Genomic DNA, 24534 nt, shown 5'->3' on the forward strand with positions numbered 1-24534 from the left:
TTTTTATTTGATTTTTAAATATAAATCTTTTAAAATAATCATTTATACATACTAATAACATTAAAATTGTATTATAATCAATGCTGCAAATTAATATCCCGCCTATGCGCCAATTAATAGCTGCCTAGACGCTAGACACTAGTCGACTGCCTAGCGTATCACCTTAAATGGTGGTCTAGGTGGCTGGCCGGCTAGGCGACCAACTAGGCCGCTTAAGCGTTGCCTAAGCCGTCTAAGCATCGCTTAGGGGCTGACCACCTAGGTCTCCTAGGCGCTGACTAGACTTCCTAGGCACCGAATAGGCCGCTTAATCGGCCGATTAGCTATTGTTCTTTTGTTTTTAATGAGTTATTTCACTCAAAACAACATCGTTTTGAGCGAAATAGCATTAAATTGTACAACCTCTAGATATATTTTAGGTTAATATTTAATATTTTAGTATTAACAATTAAAGTATTATATAGTTTATAATTATTAGTCTTTTAAAAATTTAAAATACTTAAAGAAATTTTTAAAGAATTAAAATAAAATAAAAAATATACGAGCGCCTAGGCACGGATTAATCCTTGCCTAGGTGTCCTAGGCGCTAGGCGCTCCCCGGGTGTCCGAGGAGCGCCTAGCGATTTTTTCAACCATGATTATAATAATATATACTAATATTCATTTTATAAATTAAATGTTGGATTATTTAGTTTGGTTAGATTGATGTCTAAAGTTTTAGAGTATGTGTTGGAAGAGATTAATAAAATATATAAAATATATTTATTATTCTAACTCATAAAATACATTATCTTACACCAAAAAATTTATTATTCTAACATATAAAGTACATTATACATTATTTTAACTCATAAAGTACATTATTTTAACACATAAAATACATCATTCTAACTCATAAAATACATCATTCTAACTCATAAAATACATCATTCTAACTCATAAAATACATTATCTTACTTCAGAAATTTCATTATTTTAACATATATAAAATACATTATTCTAGCTAACTCATAAAATACATTATCTTACCTCAGAATACTCATTATTCTAATACGCAACGTGGAGCAAAAATTAATTTTTTAAAACATAAAAATGATGTCGTTTTGGACCGTGGTCCACACAACTGTATCTCCACACAATAATTTCCTGATTAATAGGCTAATAACCACAGCCATGTAATTGGGACAAATTTTAATCTAATGTGGATTATTGCATCATGTATGTACAATTTATTTTTATTTTTAATGGTAAGACATACAATTGACATTTGCTAGATTGTAACAACTAACAATTGCAATCTTACAATCATCTTGCTAGGTGGGCTATCCATTGCCTTGCCTCTTATTATTATTTTTTCCTTCAAATTTTAAATGAAAGTGGGTGACTTTTGAAATGGAATTGAAATTGTAAGAAACCTGTGACTTACTCGTATACCAATTATAGATTTTAAGTTTAACACTTTGAGAAAGCTGCTTAGTGACTTTCTCGATTTGAACTAATTAGACAACTTATGTTAGTTTACCTCCTAATGGTCTTTTACCGGTTAGCTTCACATTGCAGGTTTCGTTAAGAGTGCACATTCGTGTAGAGACTACAAAATTTCTCGTAAATAAAAGATCAACCATTTACTATTATGTAGCTTCCATGCATCCTACAAATTTGTACAATGGTATCCGAAGGTGTGCATTATATTAGGTGACAGGATAATTGGGCATCCGACCCGAAACTACGTTCAGGACCCAAAGGCAGGCAAGAACTAGCCGTTCAACACTGTTCAACACTTCAATCCTCAGCTCCTCAGTATTAATGCTCAACGGTTCCTCAGCTTCTCAGCATTAATGCTCAACGGTTCAGCTCCTCAGCATTAATACTCAACGGCTAATGCTCAAACGGCTCAGCTCCTTAGCATTGATGCTCCGTTACTGCACTGAGGGAGATAAAAAGGACTCACAAGCACTTGTAGAGGGACGACACTTGAACTAGACAAAAAACACACACTGAGCATTGTACTGCACTCAAAAACTGTACTCAACATACTACAAAAATAACAATACAAAAATATACCGGTAACATTATTACCGTCATTGGTGCTTTCATTGAGAGCCGAGATCAGATCTCAGGCAAACTTCACAAATCACAAAACACCCAGCTCATCTCATCACTGTCGATGGCGCAATCTGGATCCAACAGCTCTCATGACTCTCGTCAAGAGAACAATGGTCACCCCACGGGTGCTCTTTGTGAGCAGCTCAACAATAACCACGTAGGAGATCGCCGCGAGGGCGATCTCCGTAGCCAACTCAACAAGAACCACGATGGGGGCTGTGCTCCCCTCCTAGTGAACGCTGCTCCCATCCAAGCCACGGACCTCCAAGCAGTGGTGCACGTCATTCAACAGGCGGCGGCGACGATGGCCCTACTAGTAGCAGGGATGCGAGGTCAGGCCTCACCACCGCCACCGCCTCCTCCAGAGGTGGAGGTACAATCTCAAGCTCAATTGCCATCGCCACCGCCTCCTCTAGAGGTGGAGGTACAATCTCAAGCTCAACTGCCCCAACGTTTGTATCATAGTGCAACTCGTCGGCCGACTGTTTCTATGCCCGTCATGGGACGGTGGGGTGAAAAGGCTACTATCCAGCCAAAGTTGTGGGCACAACCGAAAACCAAAAGGGCCAAGGGTCCACAACAAGGTGAGTAGTTGCATCAGCACCAGATGGAAGTAACGGGTGAGTCTAGGGGGCCAACTCCGTGTCAGTTCATGGCACTCACGCAAACCCCAAACATGCAGAAAGAAGTGGTGGAAAAACTTCAAAAACAGATAGAAGAGCTCGAGGGAAGGGTAGAAGCAAGAGAACATTCACCAGAACCTGAAGTGAGGATGACCGCTCCATTTTCTCCTAGTATAATGGATGCGCCCCTCCCAAGGGATTTTAGGTTGCCCACCATCAAGGCCTACACTAGGACTTCTGACCTGTATGTCCACATGACAAGGTACAAGGCAGCCATGGAAATGACCGGGGCAGGCGACGCCTTAATGTGCAGAGCATTTTTGACCACTCTGGATGGAACCGCCCAAGATTGGTTCAACACGATTCCAGATGGTTCGATCCAAAACTTTGCGGAGTTGTCCAAACATTTCTTGACTTATTTCTCTGGGCATATACAACATAAGAAACCATTTTCACATCTGTACGGAGTAAAACAGGACATCGACGAAAGCTTAAGAAATTTCTTAAGCAAATGGAAGACGAAAGTCAACAATGTGTGCGACTTCGATTCTAAGGCGGCAATCCTCATGTTCATCCAGGCATTGAGGTCAGACAATTTTCATAGACAGCTGAACACTCACCATCCACGCTCCTATGAGGAACTAATGAGGATAGCAAACCGCTATGCTGAGGCTGAGGAGGCTGATAGAAAGAAGAAAGATGAGGAAGAGGGCAGGAGGAGTGGACGACCTGACAAAGTTGGTCCGACCAACCACGCACCACACCCAAACCAGTTATCCATAGCGAAGGAGAAAGTTCAAGAAAAGGCCTCGGCTCGCCCCACCGCGACACTTAACACCTCTTACTCACCCAGTTAGCGTGATTCTAAGTCACGCCGAGGAGATGGGAATGGTGCATTTTCCCTCAGAGTGTATGGCAGTTTCTACGTGCGAGGACCAAACCAAGTACTAGTGTATGGCAGTTTCTACGTGCGAGGACCAAACCAAGTACTGTCGGTTCCACCAACCTACGTGCGAGGACCAAACCAAGTACTGTCGGTTCCACCAACAAGTTGGACATGATACTGATGAGTGCCATCGGTTCCACCAACAAGTTGGACATGATACTGATGAGTGCCATACTTTAAAAGGACAAGTAGAGGAACTGGTGCATGAGTGCCATACTTTAAAAGGACAAGTAGAGGAACTGGTGCAGAGCGGCCATACTTTAAAAGGACAAGTAGAGGAACTGGTGCAGAGCGAATACTTCACTCAATTCGTTAAGTACCCGGGACAATACCAGCATCAACAAGGCCTACCCGGCAATGTGTGGCGAAAGGAAGAAGATCATGAGCCTTCAGCCTCCAACACCAAGAAGAGAAGGTGCGACCAGGGCGAGGAAGGAAGAGACAATGAGCTAGAGGAGAAGCCCGCGCAGCGCAAAAAACAGCTCATTCGCTGATGGTCCGTCCTGATTATATTAAATAAAAAAAATCCATTTCCTTGGGGTCGGCACGAGTATCGATCTCGCTAGCCACCCGACAGGAGAGCAGACCTTTGATCGAGCCTACGGCTGGTTGAAGTAAACTCGCGCACAGAACGGCAAAAAAAGAAAAAAAAAAAGCAAACTAACAAAAACAAAAACAAAACAAAAAAAAAAAACCAAAAACAAAAAGAGAAAACAAAAACCAAAAAAAAAAAAACAATTATAGCCAAGGTCCACCTCGGCCCAAATTTGGCCGAGGTTGACCTCGGTCAAAATTAATTGGCCGAGGCCTGACCTCGGTCACAATCCTCGTATGGTTCGAAAAAAAACAGTTTTTACGCAGATCATTACTCTCAAACCACCTCAACCACTCTCGTTGGCTAGGGAGTGGGGGGACTAGTGACAGGATAACTGGGCATCCGACCCGGAACTACGTTCAGGACCCAAAGGCAGGCAAGAACTAGCTGTTTAACACTGTTCAGCACTTCAATCCTCAGCTCCTCAGTATTAATGCTCAACGGCTCCTCAGCTTCTCAGCATTAATGCTCAACGGTTCAGCTCCTCAGCATTAATGCTCAACGGCTAATGCTCAAACGGTTCAGCTCCTTAGCATTGATGCTCCGTTACTGCACTGAGGGCGATAAAAAGGACTCACAAGCACTTGTAGAGGGACGACACTTGAACTAGACAAAAAACACACACTGAGCATTGTACTGTACTCAAACACTATACTCAACATACTACAGAAATAACAATACAAAAATATACCGGTAACATTATTAACGTCATTAGGTTACCCATAGCTAGCCGGCTCAAACCGAATATGTTAATAGACCTCTTATATTGAGAGTCGAACTTAAAATATTGTGATTACCAAGTCAACACCAGACTAACTTGAGTGGATTGCTCATTTTTCATAGAATTTAATTTCTTCTAAATGTCAACAACATATTTTTTTCGTTTCCAATAACACACATAATCAATTAACTCAATTTTTTAACCATGCATGATGCCTCATATATGTTAAAAAAACACAAGCACAATATATATATATATATATATATATATATATATATATACCTTTAAGGTTAAACTGATGCACCTTAAACTAGAAAAGTGACGCACTTTAAGCTATGGAAAGACGCTCCTAAAGCTTTGGACTAATGCACCTTAAATTCAAAAACTGACGCAACTTAAGAAGAAAAATTACGCACCTAAAGGGACCTTAAAGTTTTAACAAAAAATGCACCTTAAGCTTTCAACTGAAGAACTGACGCACCTTAAGCACAAAACCACACATCATAAGAAGAAAAACGATGCACCTTAAGTTTGACGAATACTAAAAAAGATCAAATTGTCAACGCGTTTTTAAAAAAAAGTTTTCTTCAATATGGGTTATTGATTTTGATTAGAGCATAGGATGAGAATAAACCCCATCTTTTACTTGAAGCCTATTACCGCATTTGATCTCTATTTATATATGGTTCCATCCAGGTGTGAACTCGAGTTCCCATGCGAACTTCTTCAATAATTCACGGTAAGTTTTACATAAATGCACAATAACTACTCTAGCCCCGCGACTACTACATGATACCCAAATGCACGGCACAAACCCACCGACACGTGTCCTTCAAGCATGCCTAGTAGTTTAGGAGTCGTATTGTGCATTCATGTAGAACTTATTGTGTATTATTGATTAAAGTTCACAGGTTGGCATGAGAACTTGGGTTCGCATTTGAATGCATCTCTCTCTCTCTCTCTCTATATATATATATATATATATATACACACACACACACACACTGACACACACACATACACACACAAAATGGATCAATTGTGAAGCTTTTCCCAGATGAAACCCTTGATTACAGCTTTTGATCTTGCCAAAATCAACAGTCTAGAATGAAAAACAATTAAAAAAGAACATGGTTGTATTATGATCATTTTGTTTAAGGTCACAAGTTAAGGTGCGTAAGTTTATAACGTTAACTTAAGGTGCGTAATGTTATAGCTTAAGGTGTATACGTTTATAGCTTTTTAAGGTGCTAATGTTTAAATCTTAAGATGCGTCACTTTCTAATTTAAGGTGCATCTGTTTAACTCTTAAGGTGCTTAAGTTCAAAGTTTAAGGTGCTTAAGTTTATAGTTTAAGGTGTGTAAGTTTATAAATTAAGGTGCGTATAAAGCTTAAGGTGCGTCACTTTCTAGTTTAAGGGGCATCGGTTTATAACTTCTTAAGGTGCGTATGTTTAAAGTTTAAGGTGCGTCACTTTCTAGTTTAAGGGGCATCGGTTTAACATCATAAGGTGCCTATGTTTAAATCTTAAAGTGCATAATTTCAAAGCTTAAGATGTATTTATTTGAGACACTTGATCATTTGCATCCATGTTGCTAGGGAGTGCTTTTTAAAAAAAAAAAAATTTAATTTTCATTTAGTTTGAGCCGTTGATCTAGATTAGATCAACGACTCCATCTCACCCTGGTTTTTATTTGAGAGAAGCTTTGCACGTGAACCATCCCTATATATTATTGTTGAAACACAAACACATGATATAATTGATGAAGTTAGCATATGTGTGTGGAGTTGTATCTACCATACATACTAAACTCCACATGCATTCATTTATGTACGTTCCACTCTCCTACTCATTTCAATTGAGCTGAGCTAGATAGCTTTTTTTATATAATCTCCATTTTTGAACGAACCAAATGCTAGCAGGACAGCTAGTTACCTATAATGGTGAATGAAGGCAGGCCATGTCAGGCACGCAAACGGAAAGCTGAAACAAACATTACAATGGCTTACAGAAGATGAGAGTTGAAAAAAAGAAGTAGCCGAGTCAGCAAGGAAGTGTTCATCAATTCATTAAAAGCTAGTACTTACCCCATCCCTACCATCACTCTGAATTGAAGCAGCCCAAATTGGCGCACAGCAATTAATAAATTCTGGCCATGCCTACAGCTGTGCCCACCAACCATCGCAATGCAAAACCATGATCCTCAACCTTTTTCATCCAACGCGTTGAATCTGCGTTCTCATCAAAGTCTTCCGTTCTTCATTGAACCTATTTATCAACTTGTGACAAAGATGGCCATATACATGCATCTTTCAACTTGTAACACTTCTTAATTACTATCATCCATCCACTATAGTATTAATCAATGTTGCAGAAGGCACACTAGTCGGGCGCTCGGAGGTGCCTAGCGCCCAGAGCACCTAGGCACCGCCTAGGCGACCGAATAATCCAAGTATATCGTTTCCACTTTTTTCAATCGAGGTTGTGAGTTGTTAGACTGTAATAATCCCCCAACTAGTTAACTGCATATGTTAGATGGTTAGTTGAGTCATGGCTGCAAGAATATAAAAGAGGAGTAGCCAAGCATAAAAAAAAAACACTCGCCAGAGTTGAGTGACGACTCGGTCCAGTTGAGCAATGACTTGGCCATGTTAGGCGCTCAACTTAGCTGAATTAGGTGCCCAACTTGGCGCCTAGTCGGCCGGCTGACTAAAAGTCATCTAAGACTAAAATCGCCTCAATCTAGGGGCGCTTAGCGCCTAGTCGGCCGCCTAGGCTATTTTAACCAACTAATATTAATTAACTACTAACAATTATTAGTACCTTCTAAATACACATGTCCCAAAACAAATACTATATTTTCATTTACATTTAATTTATTGTATAAAGTTTTGTAAAGTTCAAACTCTATCTTAGCCTGTCTTATGCTTTTCCATTTCAACAATTCATCTCATAGATGTAAATATGTAGTACTAGATTCATTGAATAAAATATATACATTAGTTGAAAATACACATAAAATAGCTTGTAAGACCTAAACTCTTTGACATAATATTAATTAACTTGGACTAACAATTATTATTATTATCTCCTTCTAAGTATATGTGTCCCAAAAACAAATACTATATTTTCATTTACTTGTCATTTATACTCTAGAATTTTGTATAGTTCAAACTCTATCTTAACGTGTCTCATGCTTTTCCATTTCAACAAGCCATCCATCTAAATATGTAGTACTATTATCATTATATATAAATATAATTACACTTAAAATAGCTTGTAAGACCTAAACTCTTTGACATGTGTCCCATGCTTTTCCGATCCATTTGAATTAACATATTTAAATGTTGATGGTTTTAACGGATCGGGTCCATAAATCGGATATAGGATGCCGGGTTTAACAGGCTAGGGCCCAGGCGATTATAAAAGTGAATATGAGAATCGAACCTGCGACAGGGGGTTGAAAGTAAGAACCTAGAACCACTAGACCGTAGTACTTGCCGTGTTCAAATTTGTCTTTCATGGACAACCGAGCCCCCCATTTATCCTGAGTCACCCCCTCTCCGAATCGTCCACGTGTACGCTCTGAGATCTCACCCCAGTCCCTCGCGCCACGTGGTCCACGCACGCCGCACCACACGCCACACCCGCAACTGCCTCACCGCATGCCGCACCGCCTCGCGCCGCGTGACAGGGGGCGCGGAGGGGCGCCAGGCCGCGGCACGGCCACGCACCCGGTGCGCCAGCCTTGCCATGACCGAGCGCTGCCAGCGCTCCCATTGGCGCCCCCGCGGCCACGCCAGTGCCCCGCCGGCGGCACCCTTGGCTGGCGGGGGCGTGTGGGCTTCCTGGACCCAATATCCCCATCAAGCCCACACCCAATATCCCCATCAAATGTAATCGAGACTCAACTTCAAATTATATATTTTTGCGCACATCAACCCAAACCTGAATGTTCATGGCAAGAATTGAACTGATATCTTACTATAAGAAGCAATTCTTAAACGAGACTTCTTATCTACTAAACCAATGCGTTGTGAGTCTGTTTAAATTTATAATTGAGAGGGAACATACATTTTACTTTTGATGTTTTTAAAATTGTTATTATTTTAAAATAAAAATTAGATATTAAAAAAATAACACAATGAATATCACTTAGTGATTATGGATTTATGGTCCACTAGATAGCTCAAAATTAACTATTTTATTTTCCTATACTAAGAGAATAAAAATTACAAAAATTTCGATTTTACCATTCTAATGCAAAACCAGACACCTACAATAGAAGGATCATTTAAGACAGGAATATAATGTTCATATGGCCATTGTTAGTGTGTGTTACCCGCCGGTCAACACAAATTAAAATTAATTGTAAAGAAGTATGATGTATTATGTTAATTCTAGTTATAGAGAATTAAAACTAGCTAGCTAGCTAAGTCAACTTTTTTCTTCTTTCCTTAGACTCGGAGAAATTTCCTTATCTCCCCTCCCCACTGGATGCCCACTCCCATGGCTATAAATACTAACACTGGAAGGGAAATATATATAAGATAGCAGAGTACGAACAAACACAGCTAAGAGAAAACACATACAGATCGATCGAGGGGAATTGAAGATTGTATTTCTTTGATCCCATCCGATCCCTTCATTCTTTTGCCCAAAAAAAAACACCATTTTTGTTTTACCTTCCAATCTTTCATTTCATTGCGCTTCTTAAACAACTCCAAAAGAAGCTGAACAAGATTATGGGTGCAGCACCATTGTCAACCTGGCCATGGGACAACTTCGGCTTGTACAAGGTAATAATCCTAAAAGTTTAGTTTTTGAAAAGTTTAGTTTTAATTTGTTGGAATATAATACAATTAGCTAGGTCTGATATTGTGTGTTGTTTTGGAACAGTATTTGCTATATGGACCATTTCTGGCAAAGATTTTGCATTCAAGATACTATGAAGAAGAAAGCAGCAGCAGGGCAACAATTTGGTGTATAAATATACTCATTTTGTATACACTTAGATTTACAGTGCATCAAGCATGGTCCTCTTACAGTAATATGTTATTCCTTGTTCGAAATCGTCGCATTTCTCAACAAGGGATTGCTTTTCAGCAGATTGACAAAGAATGGGACTGGTATATATATACAAATGATCTTATACTATTTTATAATCAAGCAATATTATATTATATTAATATAATTAATTATATTTGTGCAGGGATAACTTCTTGATTCTTCAAGCTTTCATGGCAAGTTTAGGGTTCATTATGTTCCCAGAGACTACCAGTCTTCCAAGTTGGGACACAAGAGGAGTAATAGCTGCAATTTTGCTGCATATACTTGTTTCTGAGCCTCTTTACTACTGCCTTCATAAATGCTTTCATGGAAGTTATCTTTTCACCCATTATCACTCTTTGCACCACTCCTCAGCTGTCCAACACCCATTCACAGGTAATTATTAATTGAATTCAATTCTCTTTTTTTTTTTTTAATTTTGTTTACAATATATATAATGCATGCCAGCCATGATTATATTATATTATATTAATGATATATTTTCCTCAATTGGGTATATATATATGCAGCTGGACATGGTACGGTTTTAGAGCACATCCTGTTGGGTGCAGTAATGGGGGTTCCAATCCTTGGGGCTTGCATGATTGGATATGGATCAACGGCCATGATTTATGGTTACGTTTTGATGTTTGATTTCCTAAGATGTATGGGTCATTCCAACGTTGAAATTGTTCCCCATCAGCTGTTTGAGGCCCTTCCATTTCTCAGATATCTTATTTACACCCCCACGTAAGTATAATTTTAATTTAACCCCAAATTAAACCATTATTATTGGCGATTAACAAATGTAACGTAACGTTTTTAATTTGCAGATACCACAGCCTGCACCATAGTGAGATGAACAGCAATTATTGCCTCTTCATGCCACTGTTTGATGCACTGGGAAATACCCTGAACAAAGATTCATGGGAGAAGCACAGTGAGATTAGCCTACAAGCTGGCAAAAATGGGAGGGTTCCAGATTTTGTGTTCTTGGCTCATGTAGTGGACATGACAGCAGCGTTGCACGTGCCGTTCGTGTGGAGATCATTCTCATCAACGCCCTTCAGGACCAGGCTGTTTCTTCTCCCATTCCTCCCAATCTCCTTCGTTTCAATGCTGGCAATGTGGGCATATTCCAAGACCTTCTTGGTCTCCTTCTACTTCCTCAGGGGTCGCCTCCATCAAACCTGGACTGTTCCACGTTTCGGTTTTCAGTATTTCTTGCCATTTGCCGCAAAAGGAATCAATCAACGCATTGAAGAAGCTATTCTTAGAGCTGACAGGTTGGGAGTCAAGGTTATCAGCCTTGCCGCTCTTAATAAGGTAATTAGGGATAGATCCAGTTAATTAGTTCAAAGAATTTAATTTAATTTATATTAGCACTTAATAATTTCTTGTTCAATTCCTGTGTGTAGAATGAGGCGCTAAATGGAGGTGGAACATTGTTTGTGAACAAACACCCAAATCTTAAGGTTAGAGTTGTTCATGGGAACACCTTAACAGCTGCTGTAATATTACATGACATTCCTGAGGATGTTACTGAGGTTTTCTTAACCGGGGCCACCTCCAAACTTGGTAGGGCCATCGCCCTTTACCTTTGCCAACGAAGAGTTAGAGTTATGGTAAGTTTCGCTTTCCATCCATCAAATTAAATTAAATTATATTATATTATTTACAATCACATAATATATATATTTAAAAACTTGATTGATTCACTTTAATATAATATTTAAATGTATATTTACAAGTGGAATATATAATTATTGTTTATTTTATGATGTTTCAGAATAAAGTTAGGTGAGACAATGAAATTTATACGTGGTAGTGAAATTAAAGTTGAAGATTTAAGGGCACATGGGTATTAAATGTGTGTCTGCAGTCTTCTCATTAACTCAACCACTTCACTTTTGAGAAGTAGTTGGCTATTTATGCCTATATGCATGTATGTAGTTGCAGACACAAGTCCATGTCAAGTGTAATCCGTCGTCCTTAGCTTTTCAATTCACACCACCGCCCAATATTTACAGCGCAGCCAAATAAAATTTAAATAATATTGATATATTTATAATTTAATATTATATATTATAATAGTGATTAAATAATAGCTAGCTAGAATCAGTACGTTTCAGTAGTAATATAATCTAATCTGTTTTGTTTTCAAAAAAAAAAAAAAAATCTAATCTGCTTTATTAATAATTAAAACTGATGGATGGAGTTGTGCACTTTATGTACAGATGTTGACCCTTTCAACGGAGAGATTTCAGAAGATCCAGAAGGAAGCCCCTGCTGATTGCCAGAAGTTGTTGGTCCAGGTCACAAAATACCAGGCTGCCAAAAACTGCAAGGTAATTTCATTCTATATTATATATATATGTGCATATTCAAAGTTAATTAGTTTCTTAATGACATTATATTATATTGCATGATATGCAGACATGGATAGTTGGGAAGTGGATCACACCAAAAGAACAAAACTTTGCACCCACAGGAGCCCATTTCCACCAGTTTGTGGTTCCTCCAATCTTGCCCTTCAGAAGAGACTGCACCTATGGTGATCTTGCAGCCATGAAACTACCAGATGATGTTCAAGGTCTTGGCAACTGTGAGGTCAGCTTTTATTTCATATAATATAATTGCAATGCCATCACATCACATCATATCATATCATTTTGAACTGTGTACTGTACTCTCAAGCTAAATTTGCTGGATTTATTTATTTATATAAACACCTAATGCTGAATTGGCTGGCTGGCACACCTAATTATATTTGTTGACATACATATATACAGCTATCATATATACATATATGGATATGGATGTTAATTAGTTGTATATGTAAATTACTTGACGTGTTGCAGTATACAATGGAAAGAGGAGTGGTCCATGCATGCCATGCGGGTGGGGCAGTACACTCTTTAGAAGGCTGGACTCATCATGAAGTTGGGGCAATTGATGTCGACAGAATTGATGTTGTCTGGGAAGCTGCTCTCAAACATGGACTCAAACCAGTTAGCTAAGCTAAGCTAAGGTTTCAAACACCTCTACATACCTTGGATATATAGATGCATCCATCCGCATCAATATAATTCACAACAAACAATTATATATACACTTCAAGCTTGGATGCATGCTGGGATGTTCTTCCATCTCCATATTCGATTCAATTGTAATATGTATACATTCTTCTGATCTTTAGTAGTGTTGTATCAGGAATTGCTTTGGGCTTTTTTTCTTCTACTTAAAAAAATGTTTTGCTTGTATAATTTGTATTATGATCGATAAATTAAAGATATATAAAATTCTATAATATATATATATATATATATATATATATATATATATATATATAGCTTCTCTGATCTTGTACGTTTTGATGGAAGTAATAATATAATATAAATATATATATGCATGATAGAAAGGCATCCACGCGTCGTTTGGTATGGGGCATTCGCAGCCGCGTGTTACGAGCCGCCCCACTCACCGTCCCAAATCCGCCACCTCGTCTAAACCTTAGCTTGGTGGAAACCAAATGAAAACACAGGTAGCTAGCTAGCTAGCTAGACAAGAAAGTTGCGAAAATAATGGTAGTTAAGAGAGCAGGTGGATGTGGATCCCCCAAGAAGACAATGAGCTTGGTGGCTCAACGCCGCCCCCTAATGAAGAAGACACAACAGTATTATTTCAAGAAAGCGTTTGGTTATCTCTTCTCCGATGACTACATGTTTGCACCCTTGCTTTCATCTCCTACTTCTTCCTTTGGTATGTACACTACACACACATATATATTTTTATTTAGATTGAATGCACACACTTTAGAGCGTGTGCACTTAGCGCCACTTTTCACATATATATACATACATATGAAATTTCCTTGGTTAGGAGGGAAAAGTAAAAATATGAAATGGTTGAAAGAAATTTTATCTAATATATATGATATTCATAAATATTTTTATATTTTATTTAGATAAACTTTAAGTGTCCGTTTTTTTTTTTTTTTTCAATTTTTAAAAAATTAGAGAGTTTAAGAATAGAAAATAGAAAACATGTTTACTAGCACCCTTTTCTATTTTGAAAAACCGAACATATTTTTTAGTTTTTTTAAAATACAGGAGAAGTTTAAATTTTTTTCCAAATGAAAAATAGGATGATCTATCATCTATTTGATCTCACCATTATCTACTTAAGCTATGTTACAATATTTAAATGTTCAAGTGTTGGATGGGGTTTAGTTGGTGATATACTTTATAGTGAATGTTTCATATTTAGTTTCTGATGAAAGTACTATTGGTGGGGTTGTGATAAATAGTGTAGTTAGTACTTAGTATGGTTTGACTTCTTGACCTTTTATAATTTATAAAAGGAACAACTACTAAATATAAATTAAGGCCCTGTTTGGTAAATGGCTGTTGGCCGATTGGGTTGGCTGTTTGGGTTAAAAGGTATAATTTGTTAATAACATTAGCTGATTGTAAAAAGTTGGCTGATTGGGTTGGCTGTTAGCTGATAGCTGTTTGGTATAATTTTTTTTTTCTCAAAAAGCTAATTGAAAATGCTACTTTGAGTAGGCTTTTGAATTTTAGTATTTTAGAGTTACAAAAAGCTTATTAACCAAACAACTAATAGTGATCAAATAAGCCAAAATTGGCTGATAGGCTGATTATTTACCAAACAGTGCCTAAGCTATTTTAACTTCTGATAAATGCATAATAATATGTTATTTATTTTTACTAAAATATATACCACATGCATACACACACACATATATATATAATGGGACTGGGGCTCTAGATCCGCCCATGACCCATGTATACAATGAAAGGCTATTTGAAAATGAATGTATGTATGTTAGCAGGAATTGAGGAATCAGCAAAGGTAAATGGTGATAAGGATTTTGTGGATAAAGTTGGAGATTATTTGAAGTCTGATTGTTACTTGTATTCTCCATTGGTTATTAGCCAACCTTGGCTCAGTTCCAGTGCTCATGCTGTTGCTAGTCAAAGAGCAGGTTAGCTGCTTTTCTATTACAATACAGTATTGAAAATATATACAAGAAGGTTTGATTTGAATGAAATGGATGGGGTGGGTACTGTACTGTAGTGATTTACTTCAATTCATCATAGATTTAACTCCAATTTAGTCTGCAGCAGCTGTATAGATGTTAGAATAATATTTTGCTGCAGAGAGTTCAGACTCATAAAGTTCAAATAACAACTGTTAGTTCCTGCATGCATTTCAGGCTTGCATTGCCTCTCTGCAAAGAAAGACATCAGAAGCATAACTGATGAGGAGGATTTGTTGAAAGAATTAGCTGATAAAACAGATAAGCCTGAAGTTGAAAAAACTGCAATTAGTGTTAGCAAGGAGCAGAATTTGAAGGGTCTTCCCCACGATAGAAGCACCATTATCAAACGTAGCCGGGTGCACCGAGAAACTGTGAAGCACATCATAAAGGATCTTCCAGAACTGCCTCCTTTGCCCATGACAGGTTATTCCTTTAATTTATGCACCATCTTTTTGTTCTTTGCAATACAATACCATCGTGATGAGAAAAACAAATTGCCACTACCTAAAGGCTAAGGGTGTGCATAGTTAAACTTGGCTTAGGTTGACTATAACTAACCAATAAGATGTTCTTGCTTGGAGTTGAACTAATAAGGTTGTTTATAACAAACCAATAAATTGTTCTATGTATTTTTTCTCAACAGGTTGAATCCCCAATCCCAAGGGCTCTCACACCCTAATCCCGTAGAGTATGTGGGAACAGGTAAATCACTGTCAGGCTTAGCAGACAGGCCAATTTAATAGTGTATTCTTGCAGTGATATGTGGTTGATTTTTCATGATCTGCAATTTATTTTGTGTGATATCAGGTAAAGAGCTCATCAAGAAAGGTATGGTTGAGGCATGAAGATTGATATGTGTAGCAATTCAATGTGAGCTTAGGTTGGTGGTTATAGTTGTGTAAATTAGTTTCTATATGTTAAGGGAGAGGATCATATCCACAGTACAAAAATAGCAAGTGTAAGGAATAAATGTTAGTGGCCGCCGAAATGCTTGTGTTCATTTGTGTTTTGTGTATATGCCAAACAAATTCAAGATATATAGATTACTTCAATTTCCAAATTTCTTTAAAATATATTCTTAAAAACACACATGCCCATAATACATTATAAAAAGTTACACCACGCACTAGTTGTGCCGGTACTTGACGGCGCAATACCCAACAGAGATACACAAGGCCATGAAACAGATGTACTTGTCAAGAAAACGCCCCGACTCGATCTTTTTGTGTTTTTACTCGAATCGATCAGACGTATAAATTAAATCTGGACTTCAATTCCGGCCAAAAGCAAGACGTACAAACTAAATCTGGACTTCAATTTCGGCCAAAAGCAAAACGGCGATGAGCAGCAGGGTGTTCGGAGTTATGATGACAGCAATATTGTTGTTATCAATCCTGGTGGTCAGTGTGTGCATGTGAAGTGCGAACGAACACGTACAATCAATGGAGCAATTGCCAGGCGGTCATCTTTTACATCACTTTCAACTTTCATGGCCTTGGGTATATCTGTCAAGTACCAGCGCTACTGGCCGGATGGTGATTGGTGAGTGCGTGGTTTCACTTTTTTATGATGTATCATGGGATTATGTGTTACGTTTTTAAGAATATATATATTCTATAGAAATCTGGAAATTGAAGTAATCTATATGTCTATTGAATTTGTTTTGCATATACTCAAACACACACACAACACAAACATTCCGCCCACCGTTGGGTAGCGGAAGCGGAGGTTGATCTCCACCCACAATTGGAAACAGCCTTGATCCCGCTACATTTAATGTGTGATGTCCCTTGGACGGAATATCTCTAGGCCTTTAGCCATATTTGACTCATACTCACTCAGAAGCACATATGCTCATACTTGACTCAAAACCACAGATGGTATATAAGTGTCTATTGAGCAGTATTACTCCCATCAATCTAGATTTATATTAGGCACATAGTTTAATTAAATAACAACTCATACTAATACAATTTCTAATACAATATATTTTTTTCCTACTTTCTTATTCGTAATACAATTTTAGATTAAAATTATTAATCGTAATAATACAATATATATATTTACTTGCAACTAGGGATGGTAACGAGACGGGGCAGGGGCTAGAAATGGGGTCCCGTCCCCAAAATATGCCCCATTCCCTGTCCCTGCTCCGATCCGTTCCCCGGCGGGGATTTTTCGGGAATGGGGAATCCCCACCCTGTTTTTTGAATGAAGCTAATTTAAAAAAAAAAAAAGAAGACTATATTATAAAAAATCTCAAATGTTATGTTAAATTGTTGACATTCTTAAATGTTATGTTAAACAAAGTCTAAAAACATGCTAAAAACTACAACATTCTAAAGACAAATCAATTAATCAAAATTCAACAACTAGTTAACGTTCAAAAAACAAATCAGTTAATCAAAATTCAACAAATCAATTAAATACTAATTATTCAGTCTATTTATTTAATTAACTAGTTAACATTTTAAAAACAATTTAGTTAATCAAAATTCAAAACTAATCACTAATACTAATCAAAACTGAAACAAATCAATTAAACAAATCACTAATCATTAAAAAACAAATACTAATAAAAACTAATTACTAAAACTAATCAAAACTAAAACAAATCAATTTAAAACGAATAGCTACTGCAGTACTGCTTGGGTTTTGAATATTTTGTTTTAAAGTTTTTTTGATTAATATATATATATATATATATATATATATATATATATATATATATATATATCGGGGAATCGAGGTCGGGTCGGGAATCGGGGGTCGTGGTTGGGGCAGGGAATGCCCTCCCCGTACCATCCCCGCCACGACAAGGGTGAGGATCGGTTTTCCCTGTCGGATGCGGATTGAATTGTCATCCCTACCTACAACGTAATCTATACTATTAATAAACAAAATCCTCCATTTAAACCTTTCACCTCCAAAACACTCCTATACTATTAAGCTTTGCTTAATATTGTAAAATATGATAATACAAATCATATTCGTACTACAATTGTTCATTAAAATATGGTAATACAATTACTACTACAATATATTTTTTCATACTTTCCTATTCGTCATACAATCCTAAATTAAAATTACTAATCGTAATAATATAATACATATACTCCCTGCAACGAATACTATTAATAAAAAAACAAAATCTTTCGTTTTAACTTTTCGTCCAAAATACTCCTATACTATTAAGGTTTGCTTAATATTGTAAGTTAAAATATGGTAATACAAATCTTATTCGTACTACAATTGTATATTACAATATTGTAATACAATATATTCTTTTCTAGTTTCTTATTCGTAATACAATTCTTGATTAAAATTACTAATCTATTGATTCGACTTTGTTATTTGCTTATCATTATTTCTAAATTAACTAATTTGTTGATTTCTTTGTTTCTTTTTTTTTTTTTGGCCTATTTAGAGTTGGTGTTATCGGATTCAGATAAGAAACATTTCGCTTTGGTGGAGTTAGAGAAGTTGCTATTTTTCTAGGGGAAGAGCCTAATGGACTTTCCAGAAATGTCAATTCCCAATGAAAGTAGCATGAGTTTGATGGAAAACATGTTGATAGTCGAAGAGTTGGAGTATGACAAGGAATTGTTGAAGACAAAGCATGAAAAGTTGGTAACACATATGACGGACGAACAAAAAAATGTCTACGAATCTGTCATGAATGATATTGATTCCAATGGAGGTAGATTGTTCTTTGTGTATGGTTATAGAGGAATAAGCAAGACGTTTGTGTGGATAACGTTATCGTCAAAGATAAGGAGCAACGGTGATATTGTTTTGAACATTGTTTCAAGTGGAGTAACACCTTTGCTTTTGCCGGGAGGCAGGACGACGCATTCTAGGCTTTCTATACCACTCTCTTTGAACAAAGATTCTACGTGCAATATATCGCAAGGTAGTGACTTTGCTGAGCTTATAATAAGGATCAAATTGATTATATGGGACGAGGCACTGATGATACACAGACACTTGAAGCTTTGGACAAAACCATGAGGGATCTATTAAGGTTTGTCATACCGGGTAATGTTGAAAATACATTTAGTGGAAAGGCAGTAGTTTTGGGCGATGATTTTAGACATATTCTTCCCGTTATTTCAAAAGCAACTAGACCAATAGTTGTCAAAGCCACTATTAATTCTTCCTACCTTTGGACGAATTGCAAGGTATTGAAGCTCACAAAGAACTTGAGACTATGGAGCTTAGCCTCAGAGGAAGATAGGCATATGGTTGATTGGTTTTCAAAAATGATTGCAAACATTGGAGATGGAAATGCAGGGGTTGTATACAACATGTTGTCTAAGATCAATATTCTGCATAGTTTTTGTTGAAGTGTGAACCCAAGCACATTGCAACTGTAGTGGAAAGCACATTCCCAAGTGCGAGATATGGCATGCTTGATGAGTCGCACCTAGAAGGCCAAGCGATCCTCCCTCCGACTTTAGATGTCGTTGATCAAATTAATCAGTATATATGCGACATAAACACTGCAAAAGGACGAACATATATAAGTTGTGACTCTTTGTGTAAGACAGAATCAGACGGTGAAAATCCATTAGAAGTACACACTCCTAAATTCCTAAATAGTTTGAGAGTGTCTGGACTCCCTAATCATTCATTGATATTAAAGGTTGGTGCACCTGTTATGTTACTGCGGAACCTAGACCACTCTCTTGATCTTTGCAACGGTATGCGTCTCATTGTCACAAGATTGCCATTTACATTGTGGAAGCAAGAATAGTTAATGGGACACATGAAGGAACCAAAGTTCTTATCCCCCGAATGTCTCTCACTCCTTCTGATACGAGATTGTCCTTTAAGTTTCAGCGTAAACAATTCCCATTGGTGCTCGTATATGCCATAACTATCAACAAAAGCCAAGGTCAAACACTAACTTATGTTGGGTTATTGTTGAAAAAATCGATATTTAATCACAATCAATTGTACGTGGCTTTTTCCTAAGTCACCCATCCTGATGGCATAAAGGTGTTAGCTCTAGACGATGATGGACAAGATTGTGTTACTACCACCAACGTCACCTACAAAGATGTTTTCAATAATGTGTAGTTCGAACCGGTGAGATTATGTTTTTTTTCTCAAAGAGCACATTTGTCCAAATTATACAAATCCTAAACACTGATATATAAAATCTCTAAAGTTTCAGCATCGGATGCTTACATATGCACATTAGCTATTAATTCTGCAATTATTTGGTCGAATTCAAGAAAGGATAACATCACACAACATAATCGATCCAAACCATCTTTTCAATTGCACTATATAATATTTGATGTTATAAATTATATAATTATATATCGATCCAAATATTATTAAAATATTATAGCAAATGCATTCCGTGCATCGGACATGTGGAAATACTAGTTACAATTTAAAAGCCTTTAACTTGATTTTCAATAGCTCTTATTTGCTTCACATATCAAATATGACCTGTACTAGTAGACTTCAACTTGTAAACAAAATCTATCCAAACATCAAGTCAATGATTTATCACTTAAGATCAACCGAGGTTTATGGCGCCAATTGTTCTTGAGGTTGTGTGTCAGCACGTTCATTGCATTATATTGGTATACACGGGCTTGTCACGCCCATATAGTAGCTCGTGCTTGTGCCCCTATTCTATATTTAAGCATTTTTTTCAGCAATCTTTTAGAGGAGAGATATAGGAACGAAGTATTAGGCTAGTTTCTCATTTGAGTTTTTTGCATTTTTAGTCCCACGATTATAGTGGAACTATTAGAATTGATCCACGACTTTCAAACTTTGCAATTTCGGTCCACGACTATTGTTTTTTTGCAAAAATGGTCCTTCCGGCAGCTTTTTCTCGCCGGAAAAAATTTCCGGCAAATTTTCCGTCAATTTTTCGCCGGAAAAAAAAATTTGGGCAGATTTGTTGTCATTTTTTCGCCGAATTTTTTTTCTCTTTCAAGCATGGTTAAAATGGACATTTACATTGTTGAAAAAAATTCTCCTTTCAAGTAGGAAAACATTGATTGTCATCTTCAACACGCCATCTATTGCCGAAAAAAAAACTAATTCATTTCTAAAAAGTATGCGATCATGTCAGACTAGACTCCAAAATTATTTTGATTTTGGTAAACTAATTAAAGTTAAAACTAATTAATTTCAATTTAATCATTTAGAAATTAATTGTTTTAACTTTAATTAGTTTAACAAAATCAAAATAATTTTAGAGTCCAGGCTGATGCGATCGCATGCTTTTTAAAAATGAATTAGTTTTTTTTGGCAATAGATGGCGTGTTGAAGATGACAATCAATGTTTTCCTACTTGAAAGGAGAATTTTTTTCAACAATGTAAATGTCCATTTTAACCATGCTTGAAAGAGAAAAAAAATTCGGCGAAAAAATGACAACAAATCTGCCCAAATTTTTTTTTCCGGCGAAAAATTGACGGAAAATTTGCCGGAAATTTTTTCCGGCGAGAAAAAGCTGCCGGAAGGACCATTTTTGCAAAAAAACAATAGTCGTGGACCGAAATTGCAAAGTTTGAAAGTCGTGGATTAATTCTAATAGTGCCACTATAGTCGTGGGACTAAAAATGCAAAAAACTCTTTCTCATTTATAAGTTATCTCTCACGTTTGTAACAACCGATTAGAGTTGGATTCAACCATAAATCTGGCATTTATAATAGATAAGGTTTTTTTTTGTTTTAAGGAATAAGAGTCAAATAGGCCATTAAACTACACATCAAAATGCAATTACGTCATTGAACTAAAAAAAAATGCAATTGGGTCCCTGAATAACGCAAAATAATGCAATGGAACCAAATATGACTTGTTTACTTGTTAGTTTGCTGACGTGGAGGTTATCAATATTAAAAATTAATTATTTTATTTTATTGTATTAATATATTATTTTCAATAAAAAAAAAAAAAAAAGACTACCGTCTCCAGGCAGCCGGAGACGAAGAACCAGTCTTCGTCTCCGGCAGCCTGGAGACGAAGAGGTCCTTCGTTTCGGCATGGAGATGAAGAGACTCCTTCGTCTCCAGGCCAGAGACGAAGGGGCACCTTCTTCTCCGGCATGGAGACGAAGAGATCCCTTCGTCTTCATGCCAGAGACAAAGAGCTCTTTGTCCCTGCCGGAGAAGAGGAATCCGTCCCCGGCCGGGGACGAATCGGAAAGCATGCTGTTTTTTTTTTTTGAATTATTAAAATAAAAAAATTATTTTTACTATGATAACCTCCACGTCAGCAAAATAACAGGTAAACATATCACTTTTGGTTCAATTGCATTATTTTGCGTTGTTCAGGGACTCAATTTCATTTTTTTCTAGTTCAATGGCGTAATTGTATTTTTGTGTGTAGTTCGGTGGCCTATTTGACCTTTATTCCTTTTTTTTTAATTCGTGTGCACGTATATACGCGCAATAGATCATGAATGCAAAAAATAATCATAACGATAGATTGTAATGTAAACTTGGTTATAACAATCCGAACATCTGTCCGACACCAATGCTTCTTAAATTTATTGATAACTATGAGACCCTTTATAGTTATTTCACATACCAAAATAGAGTTAATTCCAGCAATGGTCCCAACTATGTTGATTTTCTAAAATTAGTTCTTGACTTTTAATTTGGACAATTTAGGTCCATTGACTTTCAAATTCTTTCCAATATTGGTCCTTTCGTCAAATTTTGGTTAAGTTGAGGTCAAATGAAGGGTACAATTGTCCGTTCACTTGTATACTTGTATTTCTCATGTCCTATACGCTATATATATGAATATAATATCAGTCGAAGAGACATCGACTGAGATTATATGACTTCGATTGAGACTCTGACTGAGATTATATTCATATATACAACGTATAGGACAGGAGAAATACGAGTAATAATATACTAAACAGGTGAACGGACAATTTTACCCATTCATTTGACCTTAACTTAACCAAAATTTGACGAAAGGACCAACATTGGAAAGAATTTGAAAGTCAAGGGACCTAAATTGTCCAAATTAAAAGTCGGAGACTAATTTTGAAAAATCAACATAATCAGAGGACCATTGCCGGAATTAACTCTACCAAAATATTATCAAAGAAACCTCAAAGTACAATCGATTTGGTAGTATTTTTTAGAAANATGGAGATGAAGAGACTCCTTCGTCTCCAGGCCAGAGACGAAGGGGCACCTTCTTCTCCGGCATGGAGACGAAGAGATCCCTTCGTCTTCATGCCAGAGACAAAGAGCTCTTTGTCCCTGCCGGAGAAGAGGAATCCGTCCCCGGCCGGGGACGAATCGGAAAGCATGCTGTTTTTTTTTTTTGAATTATTAAAATAAAAAAATTATTTTTACTATGATAACCTCCACGTCAGCAAAATAACAGGTAAACATATCACTTTTGGTTCAATTGCATTATTTTGCGTTGTTCAGGGACTCAATTTCATTTTTTTCTAGTTCAATGGCGTAATTGTATTTTTGTGTGTAGTTCGGTGGCCTATTTGACCTTTATTCCTTTTTTTTTAATTCGTGTGCACGTATATACGCGCAATAGATCATGAATGCAAAAAATAATCATAACGATAGATTGTAATGTAAACTTGGTTATAACAATCCGAACATCTGTCCGACACCAATGCTTCTTAAATTTATTGATAACTATGAGACCCTTTATAGTTATTTCACATACCAAAATAGAGTTAATTCCAGCAATGGTCCCAACTATGTTGATTTTCTAAAATTAGTTCTTGACTTTTAATTTGGACAATTTAGGTCCATTGACTTTCAAATTCTTTCCAATATTGGTCCTTTCGTCAAATTTTGGTTAAGTTGAGGTCAAATGAAGGGTACAATTGTCCGTTCACTTGTATACTTGTATTTCTCATGTCCTATACGCTATATATATGAATATAATATCAGTCGAAGAGACATCGACTGAGATTATATGACTTCGATTGAGACTCTGACTGAGATTATATTCATATATACAACGTATAGGACAGGAGAAATACGAGTAATAATATACTAAACAGGTGAACGGACAATTTTACCCATTCATTTGACCTTAACTTAACCAAAATTTGACGAAAGGACCAACATTGGAAAGAATTTGAAAGTCAAGGGACCTAAATTGTCCAAATTAAAAGTCGGAGACTAATTTTGAAAAATCAACATAATCAGAGGACCATTGCCGGAATTAACTCTACCAAAATATTATCAAAGAAACCTCAAAGTACAATCGATTTGGTAGTATTTTTTAGAAAGACTAAGTCCTGAATTACAAATACTCACCAGATTCATTAAAAATCATATTATCAATTTCTCCTTAACTCAAAATCACATCAAATTTATGCTAAGTACCACACACTAGATTAAAATATCAATCAGAATATATATATATATATATATATATATATATATATATATATAAG

The 24534-nt window shown here is 36.7% G+C and overlaps 4 protein-coding genes across 7 annotated transcripts in view; all 4 read left to right on the forward strand.

Moving 5' to 3' along the window:
* The first annotated feature begins 2758 nt into the window (after positions 1 to 2758).
* LOC116002270 lies at positions 2759 to 3586 on the forward strand. Its single transcript, XM_031242372.1, has one exon. The coding sequence runs from the start codon at positions 2759 to 2761 to the stop codon at positions 3584 to 3586; it is 828 nt and encodes a 275-aa protein (XP_031098232.1).
* Positions 3587 to 9523: 5937 nt separating this feature from the next.
* LOC116002154 (very-long-chain aldehyde decarbonylase CER3) lies at positions 9524 to 13305 on the forward strand. Its single transcript, XM_031242208.1, has 9 exons — positions 9524 to 9792; positions 9893 to 10122; positions 10206 to 10438; positions 10573 to 10792; positions 10876 to 11368; positions 11461 to 11667; positions 12280 to 12390; positions 12479 to 12652; positions 12904 to 13305. Exons 1-9 carry the CDS (start codon positions 9739 to 9741, stop codon positions 13060 to 13062), a joined length of 1881 nt encoding a protein of 626 aa, XP_031098068.1. The 5' UTR covers positions 9524 to 9738; the 3' UTR covers positions 13063 to 13305.
* A 114-nt stretch (positions 13306 to 13419) lies between these two features.
* LOC116002155 overlaps positions 13420 to 24534 on the forward strand; it is a 19419-nt gene continuing 8304 nt past the window's right edge. Inside the window, exons 1-5 of one of the 4 annotated variants that reach the window (XR_004094381.1) lie at positions 13420 to 13804; positions 14895 to 15050; positions 15282 to 15530; positions 15751 to 15809; positions 15915 to 16747. Coding sequence is in view for 2 of the 4 variants with exons in the window: in XM_031242209.1 (XP_031098069.1) it covers positions 13627 to 13804; positions 14895 to 15050; positions 15282 to 15530; positions 15915 to 15952 (621 nt within the window). In the remaining 2 variants the exon portion in view is untranslated. Of the gene's footprint in view, positions 13805 to 14894; positions 15051 to 15281; positions 15531 to 15750; positions 15810 to 15914; positions 16748 to 24534 lie in introns of those variants that run through there. The other 3 variants (XR_004094382.1, XM_031242209.1, XM_031242210.1) reach the window with 3 other exon arrangements.
* LOC116002271 lies at positions 18618 to 19118 on the forward strand. Its single transcript, XM_031242373.1, has one exon. The coding sequence runs from the start codon at positions 18618 to 18620 to the stop codon at positions 19116 to 19118; it is 501 nt and encodes a 166-aa protein (XP_031098233.1).

Source organism: Ipomoea triloba, chromosome 13, assembly GCF_003576645.1.
Source record: "Ipomoea triloba cultivar NCNSP0323 chromosome 13, ASM357664v1".
Taxonomy (NCBI): Eukaryota; Viridiplantae; Streptophyta; class Magnoliopsida; order Solanales; family Convolvulaceae; genus Ipomoea; species Ipomoea triloba.

What these genes read in the sequence shown, in the direction of transcription:
- LOC116002154 (XM_031242208.1), top strand. Translation starts at nt 9,739, where the DNA reads ATGGGTGCAGCACCATTGTCAACCTGGCCATGGGACAACTTCGGCTTG. An exon ending in TATCTTATTTACACCCCCAC is followed by an intron (nt 10,793 to 10,875) that starts GTAAGTATAATT and finishes TTTAATTTGCAG; the next exon opens with ATACCACAGCCTGCACCATA. An exon ending in AAGGTCTTGGCAACTGTGAG is followed by an intron (nt 12,653 to 12,903) that starts GTCAGCTTTTAT and finishes GACGTGTTGCAG; the next exon opens with TATACAATGGAAAGAGGAGT.
- LOC116002270 (XM_031242372.1), top strand. Translation starts at nt 2,759, where the DNA reads ATGGCACTCACGCAAACCCCAAACATGCAGAAAGAAGTGGTGGAAAAA.
- LOC116002271 (XM_031242373.1), top strand. Translation starts at nt 18,618, where the DNA reads ATGGACTTTCCAGAAATGTCAATTCCCAATGAAAGTAGCATGAGTTTG.